At 40.9% G+C, this 19,710-nt stretch overlaps 3 protein-coding genes across 3 annotated transcripts in view; 2 read left to right on the top strand and 1 right to left on the bottom strand.

Annotated features, from left to right (window-relative positions):
• Window positions 1–19,710, bottom strand: part of LOC114880776 (follistatin-related protein 5-like) — a 64,912-nt gene that overhangs the window by 40,706 nt on the left and 4,496 nt on the right. The gene's annotated exons all lie outside the window — the stretch shown is intronic.
• On the top strand, window positions 86–1,667 carry LOC114880400. The gene is made up of 2 exons (XM_029196367.2): window positions 86–613; window positions 1,263–1,667. The coding sequence occupies exons 1-2, from the start codon at window positions 551–553 to the stop codon at window positions 1,665–1,667; spliced, it is 468 nt and encodes a 155-aa protein (XP_029052200.2). The 5' UTR covers window positions 86–550.
• LOC114880396 (acyl-CoA Delta-9 desaturase-like) lies at window positions 6,856–17,092 on the top strand. The gene is made up of 7 exons (XM_029196357.2): window positions 6,856–6,937; window positions 7,501–7,535; window positions 13,946–14,179; window positions 14,379–14,509; window positions 14,589–14,794; window positions 15,478–15,660; window positions 15,821–17,092. Exons 3-7 carry the CDS (start codon window positions 13,963–13,965, stop codon window positions 16,083–16,085), a joined length of 1,002 nt encoding a protein of 333 aa, XP_029052190.1. The 5' UTR covers window positions 6,856–6,937; window positions 7,501–7,535; window positions 13,946–13,962; the 3' UTR covers window positions 16,086–17,092.

The following is a 19,710-nucleotide window of genomic DNA, read 5'->3' as shown; positions in this document are numbered from 1 at the left end:
ACACACGGCGTATCGACGTTATTTCTACCGGACATTATCGGTCTCGTATTTTTACCTGATCCAATGAGGGATAAAAGAAGTTTACAAAAAAAAAAAAAGAGGAAACGAGCATTGAAAGATTGATGGGTTTAATCTCGACGTTCTCCTCGATTCTTTGACAAAAATCCATTTATTCTTCGGCTCGATCTCCGCGCCGGATAACAGTTTCTACGATGCAATTCAAATATTTTTTCATCGTTCCGATTAGACGAGCAACTTTCTTTCAGGAAGAAAGGAAATGAAGTTAGCGAAGTGTGGAGCCGAGATAACATTTATTTATCGAACGGAGCATCGATATGGCGAAGTTGATGGTGAAGGGTGGAAAGGGGGCGCGACAGCGATGTCGCAGAATTGGCAAACGCGACACGCTCCAACCTCCAACTTTGCGTTTCACACAGGAAAATAGTTGGTAACTGGGAAAAAAATTTCTGAATCTTCTTCGCGTTTTATCCGATCTATAAATCAAACTTCAGGGAAACAAGAAAGTTGTCGAAGGAAGGGCAGAATAGACATGTCCTCGTTGACGGTGGTTCACGATTCGCGGTTGATGTTGTTGGAATTAATGGTGCAAAATGTGAGTAACTGGCTCTATTTTTCCTACAATTTTATTTCGGAAAAGATTGCGTTGCTTTTTTATCAGGGGAACGATCGATCCTCTTCAGGTTCCATCGTGAAGGCTGTCACATTAATAAATTTGAAAATATTATTTTGCATCTTAAATTGAAAAAAAAAAAGTTATCCTAGTTATCCGGTTTGATGTAATCTCGTTCGATCCACGGTGTACGATTATTCGGCACTCGAGAAAAAGTTATCTGCGCCTCGTAATCCTCGTGCAATTTTCAAACTTATCTTAACGCACGGTTCGTGGATCGCGTAACATCCTCGCAAACTACCAGTCACGTAAAAATAAAACGACGCATCGCGTTGTATTAAAAAATATTACCTTACTCATCCTCGAGACTTTTCCCTTTCGAAAATCTGATAACGGAACGATGGAAAACTGGGTCTCGTCTCGAGAAGTATTAAAAGTTTTCAAAGTACTGCCCGAAGCTGTTGGGAAATTTAACAGTTTTATTTTCGACAAGTTCAATATGTTATTTTCACGATAATAATTCTATTAGATTAGGTTTTGTCGGGGATAGTGTTGGAATTTTAGAATTAAAAAATTTTAGAATTAGAATTTTTAGAATTTTAGAAATTAATATTTTTTCAATGAATTATAGTTATACATGCCATGGAAGGATATACTGGACGCGACTCTAATGAAGAAGACGGTGATAATGTTTCGAATGTTGGACAACGAATGGACAACGTTAATGCCAAACCGACGCGACTATCGCTCTTATCGTGGCTCGAATTATCAAAACGAACGTTTCTACGGCGGTAGATCGGTGGTGTTCGCCTTACCGGAAAGCACACTCGAAAAGAACGTGTCCGGTGTAGATTTGCAGCTGTACGTATCCAAGGAGGTATCCAAGTATTTCGAATTAGAACGACGTCAGAACTTTGGATTCACCCTCGTCAAGATGGACGGTCTGCTTAACGGTATTATAAAGGACCTCCGTGAACGGAACGAGCTGGAAGGTTATTTTTCCAGTGCTCTCGAGCGAGAACCTATATCAAGGTGAATGCATTTAAATACGCGAATCTGGCGTTTATGCAAATGCGTCGGCGAAACGGATTACCTCGACCGGGTAACCTTATCCGTCCGGGTTAATGTAATTTAGAAAACCGTATCACCAAGTACCGAATTTAAACGTATCCTGTACGTTTGTATCGAAAACTAGCAATGTAACCGAGCATTGGCTCGTTGGAAAATTTCTTCTCGTTAACGAACAAAATTTCCTTCCCTGCTCTGTTACATCGCTCGGATCTATTCCAATCGAAATGGTCAGAGGGATGTATGGAAATTGGAGATGAAAATTCGAAGGGAAAAATTCGGTCGAAAAATTTCTCCTGGTAGGTCATAAATTAACAGCCCTGTTCTAAAAACATCCCATCTGTCGTGCGAACTCAGCAACGGAGTTAATAATCCATAAATTAAAGGTGAAGTTTTATCTGAAAAGAACGTACAGGTGTCGTTGATACAGCTAAGCCGAAGGCCGTTGGTAATCCGCTTTTCCCTCAGCGAACGAATTAAAACCATTTTAATCGTTTAGATCTACGCGCGGAACGTTCCCGTTGTTCGACGAGGACGTACAGAAAACAAACGCGACCATCGAGCTGTACGTGCGGATCAGTTTCCTAGGGAAATGCATCATCACCGAGGTGTACGCACCCATAAGTACAAAGAAAGCGTTCTACGCTCGGGAGGAATCGGACGATCGTTATCCGTATCAATTCCGAGAGTTAACCACCGTGGACGTGGAGTCCTTCTGTTGGGGCAGTTTGACCATCATTCCACCCGTTCACCCAGATTATTTGACTTGCGCGTGTAAGATAATACCCGACTACTTCGAAGAAACTACTCAGACCAAGAAGAAAAAGAGGAAACAGAAACCAACCCTGAAAGAAATTTATCTAGCCAGATTAGCCCTGGTTCAAGAACTGCTAGCAAAATTGAAAGAACTCCGAAAGAACAGGCCGGAAATCATCGAACCGGGTGGGAAACCAAAGGGAATTTGTCCACCCCCCTGTCGTCCGATCTCCTGTATCTACACTCTACCACCAAGCGTTTGTACCTCCCCTTGTCAACCGACCGTTTACTGTCTCGCAAACGCGACATGAGCTGAAATTTCCATACAAAGGGGAAACCGCGGAATGCCGTTGAAAGATAGCCGGCAGGCGTAACGTCCGCCTAAATCCAGTCGAACTTTTACCATTGTTCCATGGTTGGATCTTCTACGAGAGGTAATCACGGTTACCGTGTCCCATCGTGTTTTATGATCCATTCATCCCTTACGATTGCACGATTTCCCAAATTGCCTGGTGAAATTTTATGCACGAGAAGGAGGGGTCGAGAACGGGGGCGATCTCGTTGACTCGGCTGCTCGAATTACTTATTCCGTTCACAGGAAGAGGGTGGATGGGCGAGGAGGGGTGAAAAAAAAAAAAACGGTCACGGGAAACTCGTTACAGTGAATTTCTTTCGTCGCGTATATCGCTTCTATCTGTTCATCTCTGTATGCGTGTGCATCATCGACGTGCACGGAACACAGGATAATCTGATTCCAAGGCGGGCGGTTGGAAATTTGCTGGAACGAAGCAGCGACCGTCTTCCGAGGAATTTCGTGGAACCGATGGAGTTTTTCAACGCACAGGGGAAACTCGATATCCGCACTTCACGCTGCCGGATATTCCGATATTCCATGCAATTGAAAGCTGAACAGTTTTGCATTTTGATCGTCGACCACCCTCTTCGCGTCCACCCACCAAAATCGTCCCCGTATGGGGTCTATCTGTGTACAGAGGGTGTCTATGCTAATACGGGGCAATCGTGTACTGGGTGTACAAATTAATTATCTCCTTTTTACTTTTCTTTATTCGAAATATCAAATTGAAAAAATTATCCTAAAATATTTTTAATACTCAAGGTAGAATATTAAATTGGACACCGTATAAAGATTCATATATGGATTTCGATTTACAGGCAGGCGAGTATTTTATCATCGTTGGCATTATGCGAAGATTCAGATCTCGAGTGGGCGAAAATCGTTGGTCGCAAGAGACGCATGGAATCTATGAAACGTTTGCGAAAAATGGAGCGAACTACCCTTCCTCGGTTCATAATTCTATGCCATGTATAACCTTCCTCATTCAAAATTTTTGCGGAGTGGTAAACCGCGCTGAATGTATTTTTTCTTCTCTCCAGTCGAATCGTTCGGTGTGTGATTTTAACGAAATTTCAAGATATTTGTTCACTAATTAAATTGTACTACGTGATTAAGTCCGACGAATAAACGATCGACCATACAAGTATTAAAAGAAGACTGACTTTTTTCGGGGGTATTTAGGATAGAACGGTAATTAAGCGGAGAATTTACAAAAGAACTAACGATCGTTATTGAATTACCAAATTCTTGCTCGGACTGATAGGAAATTACGATCGTATTACACAGACGTTGCACAAAAAACTCGCAGTTTTCTTTCGCACGTGTCGCAACTATGCAACGGTGGTGATCTCGAGAAAGTACCTGAAATTCTCCCAACTTGCGGAGAGCAAAGAACCGTCACGTTTTACGCGAGAAAGTCTCAGCTAACCAAGCGTAATATTTGTCCCCCGCATACACACACGGAAGATTTATCAAAAGAACTCGGGAAACGTAAATAAAAATTTTAGTTTCAATTTGTCATTTACTGGGATAACTTTTTTATATCTTAATTTACTTCGTTTCCGTTTCGTTAAATCGATAAACTTTTTACATAAAATTATTTTAGAAAAAGGAAGATAATTGATGTATCTAATAAGGTGAAAATGAATTTCATACATTTGTGATCAAATTAGGCTTCCCCGAAAAGATTCCCCGGGTCCTCCCCCATAGGCATCTCGGGTGCAACTGACGATGCAAGAGAGAGGGCCCTATATTGTATATAGAAGCGCAGTCCTACCACGCGTGGGAAAATTTGAACTGATATTTCGCAAGTGTAAAAATGAAAAAATAGTTATTCCATCGACGGCACTTACAGATGATAATTTTGTAATACTTTGAATGTTGCGCGCTAAAGCGTGTAACTCCTAAACGATGCTCGTAAAATATACGACTCGGAAAATATACGATGCGTTTATACCGTTTGTTAATTAAGAATTCAAGAGATCTTCGAGTCGCTTCATTTCGAAGAATTACCATTTCCCGATGAAACGTGCACGCATGTAGGAATCTTTCCAAATAACCGAGAGAGAAAAAAAAAAAGGTAAAATGTAAGCGTCCAGTGAAAGTAGACGATTCCCATTCGCGAGTCTCTGATAATGAGGGTGCAATAAATCATAAACGTAAAATGTACGCTGCATTATGCGTACGTTCCACCGAATGGTTATTGCAGTGGAACACTAATGAATCTCTGTGCAACGCATCGAGGCATCTAGGGCAATACTTCTTGCACCTGACGAGACTCTGAGATAGCGAAGACACTACTGAATGATTTCTAATTCAAGGTTAAGATTAAGATAAATGACAATTTTTAATGAAATATGCACAGTTTTTTGTTATCTACCCTGCAGATGGTTCTGACGTAAAATTCAGCTGCAGGATTTATTATGCTAATTAATAATGAAAATAATTGAGAGAGATAATGTGAAGCAGTTGGGAGAAATTGTTATTTCCACTCCATTTATAATTCACAAAAGTTAATTAACATGGTCCATTTTCAGTACATTTTTTAAGAACGAAATAATTAATTCAAACAATATTAAAATAATATTGGAATTTCTTAATGAATGAAAGTTACCATTTTCTCCAACAGAAAGGGATTAAACGTAAAATGAAACGAAATGGGCAGGTATATTGTTTTATCTAGTATATCCATTGTATTCGTAAAATAAATGTTTGAATGAAAAAGAAACAACGTTGTACCATCGTTGTTTCGTTAACATCGAACGTGATATGTGTTGCCGTTGAATTCTCTCCGCAAATGGACTCTACTGGATTTTCGAAATTCTACGATTTACCGTACCCACCCACACACACATACGTTAGTTTTATTTTCCTCCATAAAATTAGATGCAGCAAGTAGCGGCTAGGAAAACTGGAAAATTCAACGGAGCGTAGTGTTCCAGGGAATTCAAGAGAAACACGTTACCGGGTCCGATGTTCTTGACGTTTTTTTAAAACACATACCTTTCCGGGAATGAAATTTTCTCGACGAGCTTTCTCTCGCACCGGTCGCGTTTTCGATTTTCAAATTTTCTTTCTCTCTCCCAAGTGTCGACCAATTACGGAATCTATCCGATTGATACGGAGGAAAATAGGAATAAGTAAAATGGTAATCGTGGAAATATTAAGAAATGCAACAACGATGAAGCGAAAGTTTTTAAGGAACTGTTTCAGGTGACTGACGCGAGGCAATTCCCAAGGTATAAATCTTGAAAAATGCAGAATATACAAGAGGCAAGATTAATACACTTCTTCCGGGCTGATGTCTTTCGAATTTGACTGGAACAATCTCGACAAAATCTCGTTCAATCATAGTCGAGAACGCAGACAGCTCTTTCTTCCCGTGGCTACGTCGACGTTTAGACAAATAGCGTTGAATCCAAAAATAGGGGAGCACACGAGCAGCAATAGTTTGGCTTGGATAAGCGGCTTGCGAAATGGCTTCACCGTAAAAGGAAAAATATGAACGTAGGTTACGGGTATTTCCCCTCCTACAACCCTCACCGTCCCCATTTTATGTCTCCGTATAGGGTGGTTGATTTTAATCTGTCCATCCAATTATCTTTTCAATTATTTATTTTCCTATAACATTTTAAACGCAACTTTTCACAGATGTAATAATTTTTCAAACTCTCAAATATTTGATAAAAATAAGAGAAATTAATTTCGAATTTCACATTTTTACGGTCACAAACAACCCAAAGCACCCCCTTCTATCATTCTGACCGTGGTGGAAGACTCGAGGGAATAAGATTACAGGAGATGAAATGGAAGGAGTAGGAGGATGAAACAGCAGAGTGAGTCTTTCTTTTCTCTTTCTCTCTATTTTCCAGACGGATCCATCACGGTTAGAAAATGTACAACATACGGTGGTAGACGTTTCATAGGTGGCATCCCCTCCAGCGAACAACTCGGTAGTTAGGTGTCCAACAATGAACGAACCTAACCACGAGAGATTAGGGGGCACTTTATAAATGCGCGATCGCCAAGCGGTTCGACCTGAAACGTTTTCGACAGCTTCGATGAAACGCCTCGTCGTTGCTGCTCAAACTGACTTTCTAAGTGTCTGGTGGACGGATCGAGAACGGGTGAGTAGCGAAGCAAACTTGACGATCCTCAGCTATATCTGCTTGTTATACCCGGCTTGGTTGGTTGGTGCCGGCGTTGACATCGGCGCAGACAAGATGTATCGATTACTGATACTTAAAGCATACCGTTGCACGATGAGTTTGAACGAAGCTTTTTTTTTTCACCGACCGAACCAGACATACACCTAGATTACATCCAGACAGACGCTAGACTGTGTGTACAGGGTGTTAAAAGAAGGGAGGTTGGGGTGATTGGGATATTTTTTAGGGGCTGGCTATGAAATTTTGGGACAATTTTAGATTTTTTAAATTTTGAAACTGTAGAATCCTAGAATCCTGAATTCTATACAATATTAATAGGGAAAAAAGATTTACTATCTTATAGAATTTAAAATATCGAGAATAATAATGGATAGTTAGATAAAAGAAGGGAGGTTGGGGTGATTGGGTTATTTTTGGGGGTGGGCTATGAAATTTTGAGACAATTTTAGATTTTTAAAATTTTGTAGAATCCTAGAATCCTGAATTCTATACAATATTAATATAATTTTTCTATTTTTCAGAGGAAAGACTGACTGACCGCTTTATACCGTCCTGGGTGAGTAGCACAAGCCCTTAAGGTCATAGACCCTATTTTTTTTGTGAAACACATATATACACGTTGTGCACGTGACACGAAACCGATGCCGTAGTTACAGGGGTTCAGCGAATATATCGGTTTACTCGGTTCCCGAGCAAGCAGCAGCAATTAGCTGTTGCGATTGACGCGCGCAATTAGAGCGAAGCGTGAAAAGGGAACATCGAGAACGTATGCTCGTATCAAGGGTGTCGTATCACGGGCTAATTATGACAAATCGAACGTTTGCTCGTCCATCGTTGATTCGGTGATTTGGAATTTTCAAATTTAGAACATTCATTGCTAACTCCCCTTTGATACCGTTATTTCGTTCGTCTCGTTGTTACACAATCGACCCTCGAATGATATTATCGTTGACGCGATCACTTTCAAACTACCCTCGAAAACAGGCTAATGTTTTTGCCAATTATCGATAATTCGATAGATGATGCATCGTTGCTATGTACCTATCGATTTGTCCACGTACGAACGCTTCCACAATTTCAGATAGTTGATGTAGCGAAAGGGTAGATACCCTTCCTAACATTTTGAAGAAATATTTGAAAAAAGATTTTCAATTCTTCCTTACTCTATTTTATAAAATAACACTTTACGATCTTATAAAATTTAAAATATCGAAGATAATAATGGATAGTTTGGTATCGAACTAGAGTTAAGTAGCTATCGGTGGTCACGGGTAATCGACTGGGCCATCCCGTAAGGGTGTGCGGGTTGTTCACCGCATAAGGGCGGTTAATCAAAGGGGAGGTACATTGATTGATTACGCGTATAATAAAATTGATTTTCACAGTACCATTTACGAGATGGTAGAATCACATTTACATAATGTTAGATCAGGGGTAATTAACTCTAGAGTCTGGCTCGTTATAGCGTCTGCTCTAGGATACATTGAGATATGCGTGTATATGTAGGATTTAGAGGTAATCCCTTCCAGACTCACGGGTTAGAGCAAAGTTACCATTTAATACAACGATTTAACACGTCCACCGCTATACTAAAGCTGAAAGTTTCATTTGATACTATCATAATTTTACTAATTATCTGCACAATATTTTTCGGGTAACATGGAAATTACCATGAATATGATTGAATGGCTCTGTTAATTAGTTGGATGGTACATTTAGGGTGAATTCATTACACAGCTGGCAATTAAAAGAATACCTACACGGTAGAGTCGAACGAAAGAATGAATTCCCGTAGCGAAACAACAGTTCTAAACAAGAACCAACATGCTCGGGTAGTTAACTTAACGAAATACAGAACCGTAACACGCCCGGGGAATAGAGTACAATTTATTGCACTTAAAAGTATTATAACTGGGATAATTGAAAACGACAGTAGAGCCAACGGATCCTGCTTTACAGGTATACAAGCTACGCCAGCCTCTGCACCGACAAACCAGTTAGAATCCTAATTTGCTCATCAAAGCTGCTACAAGCTCATAGCCTGATCAACTACTTAATGATCACGTGAAACTACTAATTATAGTTATATTAAATAACAGAATACGTTGATGATAGGATATTTATCTTGTTTTTCCTATTCGAGATCCCTTTTTCCCCGGTGTCAAGGTATCACTTTAACAAATTAATTTTTAACAAATTTTATCCATTACTTAATTAAGGGTATAAGGGTACCCTGGATTTCTATGGAAATTCTTTTCTCAATAATTTTCACCTGTCACAGTCAGCCTAAAATTCATCGTAAGCTTCTCACTCAGCTAAATCTTAACGATCCCACATCGCAGATGTTTGTCAAACAGTTCGAAACTCGGCAGGAATTTTCGACAATTTACGGGCACGATGCTGCGAGGCTTGTTTGCTCGATGGAACAACCTGCTTCGAACATTTTCCGCAATGCTGGAACTTTGAAAGACCCCGTAACTCGAACGTGAAGCACTTACGAGGCCGCGGTTATATCACACTGTTTCGTTGCGATTGCAACCTGTGAACACGCGGCCTGAAATAGAAAATCTCGTTTCGAATACTCGAGCAAACTTCTGACGTCGATTAATCGTTTGAAAATACGCCGAGCGAATCGAATAGACTCGATCAATTTTATTAATCAATTGTTTAGTGGACGCTCGGTAGGTCGTTTAGGTGATACGCGCGAACAACTATGCGATAGGAAATGCAATTTTCGCCGGAGCGTATTTCTTCCTACTGTCCTCGCCCCCGTGTTGTACGTCACTTTTATTCCGGCTACGTATTCTCCACCGAGACAAATATTCCAAATAAAATTGGATATTCGCTTACATATACATTCTGTAAAAGCATTCTCATTTCAACCTTGTTTTTTTTCCTATCAACTGCATCTTAGAAGTTGTAAGTTTGCTGGAAAGTTTCGAATCTCATTGTTGATATAACCAAAAGGAAATTAGAAAATTAGAGGCTTGTAAAAATTTTCTGTTTATTCATGATCCATATGTGCACTTTCTCGGCATTGAATCGCGAAAGCGGATTTATTGTCTTTAATTTCTCTTAGCTTTCCCTTCGATATTTCATCCCCATCGCGGGCGTCGACAAGCGCAACTTGACTTAACTAGCTTTAAACTCTCGAAACTTTTTTTTTTTTTATTATTTATGCTCATTGAATACACCGTCCAACTTACGTTCATCTATTACGGTGTACTATGTACAACGTAGCGTTTCCCTGGAACTTTTATTTCCCACCAATTCGAGCAAGCCACGCGAAGTTCAACAATCCATTTCTCAAACAGCAATCCGGTCCAGCAACTCGTATTACAGCCCTACGGTTGCGCGAATCGCGAAGGCGTCATTAACAGATGAAGGTAATTACAAAGCGTCACCCGCGGCGTTGTTGCGCACTGTTGTTATCTACAGTTTGGAGCAATCGCAGTTGGATTTAATGTCTGCGAATACTCGCCGCAGTTTCGCCGACTGTTCGCGGCGTTGATACGAAAACCCTGACACCGGGGGTAAAAGGGTTCTCGAATAGGAAAAACAAAGTGCCGAAACTCGATGGAAGCTTTCAACATTTTCCCCTGTTCGCTTCATGGTACGGTTAGTTCCTAGACGATCGGTACTTTCTAACGACCTACCGTTGAAACTGTTCTTTTCTGATTCAGAGATACGGTAATGATTTTGGTAATTATGCTCGACACGTTGGACTTCCACGTGCGTTTCAATCGAAAGAATAATTTATTTCCGTGGAAATGAAATGTTTGAAAAAATGAAAAAGGTTTCAACGAAATTTCCTCTGGTCTTTTACACCAACGATCGAAGCTCGTTTGGGCTTAACCATCCAGTTATTGGCAGCGACACGTTGCTCGAGGGTGCGAGCAACGTCGAATCGATGCTTGTATCGTTCGAACGATTCGAACATACGATAATATCGAACGAACGAGAGGGAAATTGCCTGGAGTCAGGTTCGACGGTCCATCACTCACGGCCAATGCGGTCACGGATCCGCGAACCGATTTTTATGATCCAGCAGAGGGCAGAGAATGAAAAGGAAATCTGCGAGCGTGTCGAAAGACGTGATTTTTATGAGCGAGACCGCGACATGCTCGGTTTGATGCTCACTACGTGCGCTCTACCGTGAAACGCTTGTTCGTAAATGTCGAAATTCGGTCGTTTGTGAAAAAGGAAAAAAACAAACTACCGTTACCAAGCTGCAATCGATTAATGAGAAAAGCGATTAGCGAGCAACATGCATATTTCGTTATACGGCGTGAATGAACTGTTGCTTGAAAAATGAAGACAGGACGTTGGTAAATATTTAAACAGCGCCGAGAGGATTTATGCGTTTGGAAAGCGGAAAATGTTTTGTTCAACGGCGACGGGAAACGAACCTTGCGGTTCTTTTGTCAAGAAAAAACGTATTAACCACAACAGTGTTGAATAATAGTTATTTACAATTTTATTCACGAATAAAGCAATTAGTGGTTATTCGCGGTAATCGAATTTATTTGTTATACGAAAATCAACTGCAGTTGACAGCTATTCAAACCGACTTTTTATTTTTCATTCAAAATAAAATCCTGCATCAATACCAGATTTTTTCCAGGAAAAATAGTGAGATGCCGGGTTTTCATTCCATTTCATAGGTGACTGGGAGGGAAAATGATGATGCAGGGGTGAGGACTCCATATAGGGAGAGAAAAAGACTAGTCAGTGGGGCTAACGACAGACGATCCCTGCTTATATCCCTCAGACGCTTATATCCCCATTTTTTGGAACTTCTAATATATTGAAATCATTTGCCAGGGGACCGCCAGCGAGAAAACCGATCCACCCCCACTGCCACCTGGCGGTCGCCGACCTTAGCTAAGGGCGTCCGGGGTGACTCACCGCCGTCCCCCTCCACTAAACGCCTACAATAGATATACAGGGTGATCCTCTCGCTAGGGGACACAAAGGAACTGGCGACAATGAATCCCTTGACCGCACCATGAAGACACACAGAGTCGTCTCCGATGGTAAATACGTGACAATACGGACCTCTTTATGGTGCGGTCAAGGGGTCCATTGTCGCCAGTGTTCCTTTGTGTCCCCTAGCGAGAGGATCACCCTGTATAGCCCCCCTGTCACTTGCATTGAATTAATATTTACTTTCTCGATATCGTGAAAATGAAAATTTTAGACATTCCTGTTTGAAGTCTGATTTGATCGCGGGTGTATCCAGGGAATATCATGTATATTGGTTAAGTAAAAGGAAATTTTCCGTATCGGTGTACAGCGGCACCGGCAGTCGCAGATGTCGATCGTGCAGTTTTATAGCTCGATCAGATGCATCGAGCACCGATGTCGTACGTGTGTCATCGGCTTTATTGAATTATTAATGCAAAGTCGGACATCTGGTACGGGTTGAATTTTGGCCGTGTCCCAAAAAAGTAGGCCAGTTAATAAAATTTCTTCTAGCCAGCCTGACTTCCATGGTAAAACGATAATACCGAACGATAAAGAACCACCGGAATTTCACCGTCTAATTTCTCTCGAGAGTAATTCGTGCCGCGCACGGGATCGTGTTCGAATGCATTAAACTTTTTGATTGAATCCGGAGAACTTGCCGTAAGATTCGCGCCACCTTACCGAGGGGGCCGCATTTTTCTCAAACTTTTACGAATTAAACATCACCGACCGTACACGATTCGCAGACGAATATTTGGTAACCCTTTAAGTTCTCAAGTCAATATTCTTTGGGGTATTTGAAAAAGTGTTAGAAATTCTGGCAGGGAATTATTCCATAATTAAGAAATTTATCGAAAATAGCATAGAATCCAATGCATTTAGAATTAGATAGAATATCGATTCCAAGGTCCCAGCTGAGAGTAACGCCCCAATGACTAGCTAATAATTACAGCACGGATATTAATGGAAATATAAATTTTCTAATAACACACTCAACAGTATTATTTTATTATGCAAATTGTTGCACGAAGCATCCACGAAGCTAGGAATGAAATTAGCATCTTTAATCAGCGGTTAAAATTACCTTGTATCGATACGAGACCGGTTACGTTAATAAGTTTCATACTTGTCTTTGGTGTACAGGAAATAAAGGATGACACAGATTAAGAGACAGTGTATTGGAGCGTGGGCGGTGCATTTAATCACCGAAGCCAGCTTGGATTGTTCCACACCATTTGGTGATGTTCGATTCAGCTGCTTACGATATCTCCAGCTAATTGCATCGTAAAAAGCATTAGTAATTTTAATGCTTTCCTGCTCTATTTGCATTTTGTCGTTAAGGTGTTGCGTACTAAATTACCGATTTCCAAACACGTATTTACAGATTTGCAACCTAATCTAAAATTCAGATTTTCTGCTTACAAAACATTTTTCAACGTCATTAGCGAACCTCTAATTGCCAATTAATCGTCGGTAACAGTCATCTACATTTATGTCGAACTCGAACTTGCAATTTCTTTCGCTAGAAACGCGGCCGCTAATCACACTTACAAAGCAGATTATGTAAAACTAGAAATACGAGTTTCTATCCTCTGTATTGAAAAACCGATTGCCATTCATGTTACACAGAGGCGAGAGTAATTGCCGCTTTTTGCAGTGGAATTTCATGATTGATACGTAATTCGCATCCACGTCGATAGCCTAATGGTCGATAAAATTGATCGAACACGGTAATGAGGGTAATCAAAACACCCTATATAATGCTCGCGTTAATGCAGATTTTATATGACAGACGATCGTAAACTTTCAACGGAAAAAGTAGCACGGATCATTTCCTCTTTATAATGGAAAAAAAAAATCACTTTCATGATTCATCGATAAATTTCACGAAGAGGGAAGCCATTGAAGAGAGGCTCGAAATAAGTCCGAAACGTTGGAAAATTATGAAATTATGATTAATTACTCACAGTCGAGTGTAACGAATTATTCCGATATTAGGAACGGAAATTGGGGAAATGTACAGTTCAACGGTGACTCAATACGAGGAGAAGAAAGAGGTGAACGGAAAGGTGGAAGAGGACGTGGAACCGCTTGCATTACCGTCGGAGGAAAGCTCAGCTAGGCAACCTATAATATGGCGAAATGTGATTGGTATCATTGTGCTTCATTTCCTCCCCGTTTACGGTTTCGTGAACGGCTATCGAGATGCCAAGTTCTGGACGTGGATTTGGAGTAAGTACATATCGAACGTCGCTTCGACTTCGTTTAGGAAATCCGTCCGTTTGCCATTTTATTTCTCTTATTTGTCGCCCTCCCAGAATTTCAAATAGATTTTCCTCCCTGCTCTCCAAAATCTTTTATCCACCGTTCGCGTAAATGTCACAATTTCTCTTGATCGATTAATAAGAATTTTTATTCATTTTTCATCGAGGTATCGTGTACGGACTGGTGGCTGGTGTGGGAGTAACAGCAGGTGCCCATCGACTATGGGCGCACAGAAGTTACTCGGCCAAAGTTCCTCTACGTATCTTTTTAGCTTACTTATACTGTATGGCTGGTCAAGTAGGTTCGCACGTATTGTTTTCTATTTTATCTATTTTTCTATCGTTATCTCTAACGTAAATATCTTTCATTCCATCAGACGCATTTTTACAAGTGGATCAGGGATCACAGAACGCATCACAGGTACACGGAAACCACGGCTGATCCGCACGATGCAACACGCGGATTCTTCTTCTCTCATATCGGTTGGCTGATGGTTAAACGACACCCGTCCGTCAAGAAATACGGCAGTAAAATCGATATGACCGACGTCGCATCGGATCCTGTAATAAAGTTCTACGACAAGTAAGATATATTTATCCTCAGGTCAGTGACTTTATTTGGATAGAAATATGAAAACGTTAAACTTTGTATTTTTCTATTTTGCAATCGTCACATTTTTCTTTATCTAACGTAAGATACTCTCTGAGTATTTGAAAATCTAATGAACGTCGCATATATTGTTTCATTGCAAAGTTATTAACCGTTGAATTTCCACTTCGAGTTAATTGGAGCTGAACAGCACACAAGAGTTAATCAGTCGTTTCGGCCCGTACTATTGATGTAGTTGCACAGTGAACCAACGTATCCTCAGAATTCCGATGAATCAAGCTAACCGGTACGGTAGATGAAACGTCGAAACGCTCCTCTGAAAGGACATGATTTACATCTGAAAGCTTGGAGTAGCAAGAACCAATACTGCCCTCCTACTCGGTTAAAATGTTCGATTTTTCGACGCATTGTATCGCTTTGTTAGATGACTGGAATTTTTACACTATCGATCCGTTCACGGTTCGCTGACGATTCACTCGCAGTTCACCTACGTTCCTAGAACTCTTACTCACCCTGATAATTGGCTAGTTTTGTGAAAATAGAGATTTTTTAAATTGGCAAAAATTTTAGCAAATTATTGAAAATATTATAGATATAATTATAGGACGATACGAAAGGAAAATAGGAAGTATACGCGTTTCCGTATCACGTTACAGGTATTACGAGATCATTATGGTTTGGCTCTGCTTCGTTCAACCGATATTGTTGCCAGTTTTCATGTGGGGCGAAACATGGTTCATAAGCATTCACGCGACGCTCATCCGCTACGTGTGGTCGTTACACGCCACTTTTATCGTTAACAGTTTCGCTCACATGTGGGGAAATCGACCGTATAACAGGCAAGTTTCCATATACCCGTAGCACCGGTCTCGCATATCTCGTACGATGGGACCTGGTTAATTAAAACTTTCACGCTAACTCGTATATTTTGTTAGAATTAAAAAAAAAAAAAATTTTTTTTTGTATTCTTTTCACGCGCGATTTAACACGATTTCGCAGGAGGGTGAAGCCTACGGAAAACGCGACCGTGTCTTTCTTCGCTCTCGGCGAAGGTTGGCACAATTACCATCATTCTTTCCCGTGGGACTACAAGGCTGCCGAGCTCGGGGCTTACAGCTTGAATCCAACCACCGCGTTCATAGAACTGATGGCACGCGTTGGTTTCGCGTACAATCTGAAAACACCGTCGAAAGTGCTGGTCGATCGAACGATCATGAAAAAAGGGGACGGAACCGACAGCCTTTGGGGACATCAGAGACACTGAAATATCGATGTCGATGCTTCAACCTCGTTTCCTCGCTCGCCGAGGACCATCCAAACCGAGAGACGACGCGACACGCGTCCAACAATGAACACACTTCGCTTTTCCATCCTCGAAAGAACGATCGTTCAAAATTTTATTCACCTTTCCCCTATCGCGATTTTTTTTTTTTTTTGTTTTTTCTGTGCACGAGTACAAATTCCCTCCTTTTTGTTTTCTGTTGTTTTATGTTTGACCAAGGATTTACGCGCGTCCCAGCAGTTGGTCGAATAGCTTTTATTGTTATCGTTGGAGATTTATTTTTGTCCTGTTTTAAGCCACTCGTACGTGAATGGCCCGAAGATATGCGTGAACACGTTCGAGCACGGTAAACACCCTGTTTGCGCGTGTTCTCGCGCTGAACCCAAATGAAATGTTTTATATACGCACTGCTTGATCAACGGGACATAGCGGTCGACAAATATTAAACGTGACAAAATATATATTTTTTTTTCTATAACGACAGTGTTTTTGATGGAGAACAGGCGACTTTTATTTTTTGTATCGTACATTAACCCTTTGAGTGCTGAATACTCCCGACGGAAGCAGTTCGCATGGACAGCACGCACCTAGCGGCTGCGATCGTCGAGGACGGAATACTTTTTCTGCTAATGTGAATTATGTTGAAGTTATAATTGTAATTCCTGTACGCCAAATTAAATAATACAAGAAAGTTCATTTCGAACATATAGGGTTGGTCCATATAGATGTTGGTCAATAGCATTCAAAGGGTTAATCAGCATCGCTCTTCTAACGAGATTTAAAATTGACCAACTTCGATTCGTCTTCGAGTAACTTCATCGGTTACCTTCTTTCTACGAGTGGATTATTTTTCATTGCGTTTTCCTAATCCACTCGGATATGTTTCTTTAGTGGAACCGTTTCTTTTTCTTAAACGCTTTTGCTGAACGTTCCATTTCGCTGTAAAAACAACAGGAAGGCAAACAGAGGTACCATCGTGTCAGGGAAGTTCGTTTCGCAGTGCAAATCGTCGCGTTTACAAATAAAACAAAATAAGGCTTGCTTTGCCAACTAACTTCACCGAATTTCCGCCTCTGTCCTAGCTCTTCGCCAAGCTTCTGTCCGGTCGACAACAAACTTCGAACCGAGCTTTGCAAACGTTGATACAGAGGTAAGGTGTATATTCATCGGATATCGCGAGACAGTGGGTTTTAAAGCGCTTTCCGAACATATAGAGAGCAGGATGAGCCGTTGATTTATTCAAGAAGGCCGTAAGGGTCGTCCACGGCGACCTTGTTCTCCTTGCATCAACGGTACAAGGGTGGAAGGAAGGCGCATAACGAATGCTGCTGCGCTAATGAACCGTGTTTACCTCCTGCTTTCTGTATAGTTACTTTTTCTTTCTTCCCATCTTTCCGTATCGTTCCCTCGATTCGTCACTTCTGTTTCTCGAGACTGCACGAACAATTGTTAGCTCCCAAAGAAGAGAAAGGCGGGGTAATTAACAAAATCGCTTGGGTCCTTCTCTTCCATCGCGCGATGCCTACGCGCATGTTACAACGAAATTTCATAACACAATGTTCGCTAATTCACCGAGTAATTTTCTATTTTCTAATTATTCCGCCCCATCGAAATCGCACCGACCGATCTCTACGGTAATCAACGCGTTAATTAATATCAGCTTGAATTTGGTCGTTGCCCAAGGTAATCCGAACCGGTAACGAGCTAACTGTCAATAGAGTACACATCATTAACCCGATGCCAGGTAAACGGAAATTGGAATGAATTTTTCCAAAATCCGTGTAAGTTGAAAGAACTTGAAAGAAAGAACGTTTAACTGGAAAAATATTTTAATCATCGTTGAAAGCGATTTTCGTTCAGCGAAACGTTTAATCCCGGCCCCGATTTCCGGCCGGTTCGTTTCACGCTGAAACGAAGCGAATCTATATAATTTAACTTGCCGTTCAACGATCGAGTGGAAACACGTATCGCGGGTGTAGTTTGTATGAATTTTCATCAGGGAATCATTATTGGCCCGTGGATGGTTGGGATGATCGCGCGTACCCAGTGCCAGATTGCACTTTCGCTCGTCGTGTTGCGACGGTACGCGAGCGAGTTCTCCTATCCTGGGAATTATTCATCTGAACGACGGAAATTAATTATCGTCGGAACAACGGTAAGCGAAGCTTTAACGACCTAGTAATTACATGCTGGTTGCTCGTTACCCAGAAAATACACGCATAAGCCAAACGTGTTTGGGATCGTTTAATATTTCCCGGATTTCTATCGGCCATCAACCAACCGGGATGAATACTCTGCATAGATTATGCTGTTTGTAAACGTTTCCATCTCACCCCCGAACCTCGTCTAAATTACACTCGCTTGTTGCTAACTATTTTTACCCTTTCATTATGAAAAACACGGTTTTAATAGCGAACCTCGCGTCAATTGTTACCCAGAGACCTTAAAAAGAGAATTTCTTAGAGGGAAAAGTAGGAGTTTCTGTAAATACAAGTACGATAACATAGTTTCCAACGCGTTTCGATATTTATAGAGGGATAGAAGTTTATTGTACCCTTCGTACATCGTGGTACAACTATGCAGGCTAGTGGCCTGTGTATTTTTATCGGTGATGGATATTCCTGGATGATAAGTGGCCGGTAATAATAGCGTGCATAGCGGTCTTTTTTTATCGATCACACATGTAATCGTTTCATAGGAAAATACGCTAGAAAATATTATTCCAGGGAGTAGAAAAAGATGATTCGAGAGATTTTTGATGTATGTTCTGTGCTTGAAAGTTATCAGTAGAAGAAGGTCGAGGTTTCGTTTTATAAGAGGATTCTCAGGAGCTGAAGCTTATTTTTTAAACGATTTCGAAAAGGAGGAAGTTACTCAATTCGATTAATTTCTTTTTTTTATGTGTATATGTTCGCTAATTACTCCGAGACGGATGGATCAATCGGAACGAAACCTTTTGCATCTTGTTATAAATATTAATATAATATATCGACAACTAATAATATATACACTCTCTATTACGCTTTCTATATCCAGTAGGAGTTTAGCAGGAAATCGATTAGATGCTAGCGACGAAACCAATGTCCTCCGTTTCTTATAGCGGATCGTACACTTTCGTTCCTCCCTCGACTGGGTATTTTCCTCCATGAATTTGTTATGACCATCGCAATAGAACGGGATCGATAAGACACATTCTGTCTGTGCGAGCCTCTGATGTGTCTTTTACCGTCTTCCAGGACGATGGAATAAATTTGAATGGCGTACATGCGAAAGGTGTTCGTTCCTTCATCCGATACGAAATCAGATTTCTTTTCGTTCTTCGGAAAGGCTCGTATATTAAAATAACGTTGGCTGGTCGCTTGGATAACGTGTTTTCACGGGCGGACAGCCGTGAACGTTTTAATTAAAAGAGAATTATATGTTACAATAACTATAAATACGGTCACACCGGAGAGTTTAACACCTCTGCTATGCAATATATTTAGCTCGTCGGGCAAGATCTGCATAAATGCATTAGCAGGTGGCTGACGTTAAACTAGCAAGAAACTTACTAGACGAAAGTTGGAGAGGAAATTCCTTATACTTATCGGCCGATTTTAAACCTCCC

Source organism: Osmia bicornis, chromosome 2, assembly GCF_907164935.1.
Source record: "Osmia bicornis bicornis chromosome 2, iOsmBic2.1, whole genome shotgun sequence".
Lineage (NCBI taxonomy): Eukaryota > Metazoa > Arthropoda > Insecta > Hymenoptera > Megachilidae > Osmia > Osmia bicornis.
This window is presented reverse-complemented; position numbering and strand designations above follow the sequence as displayed.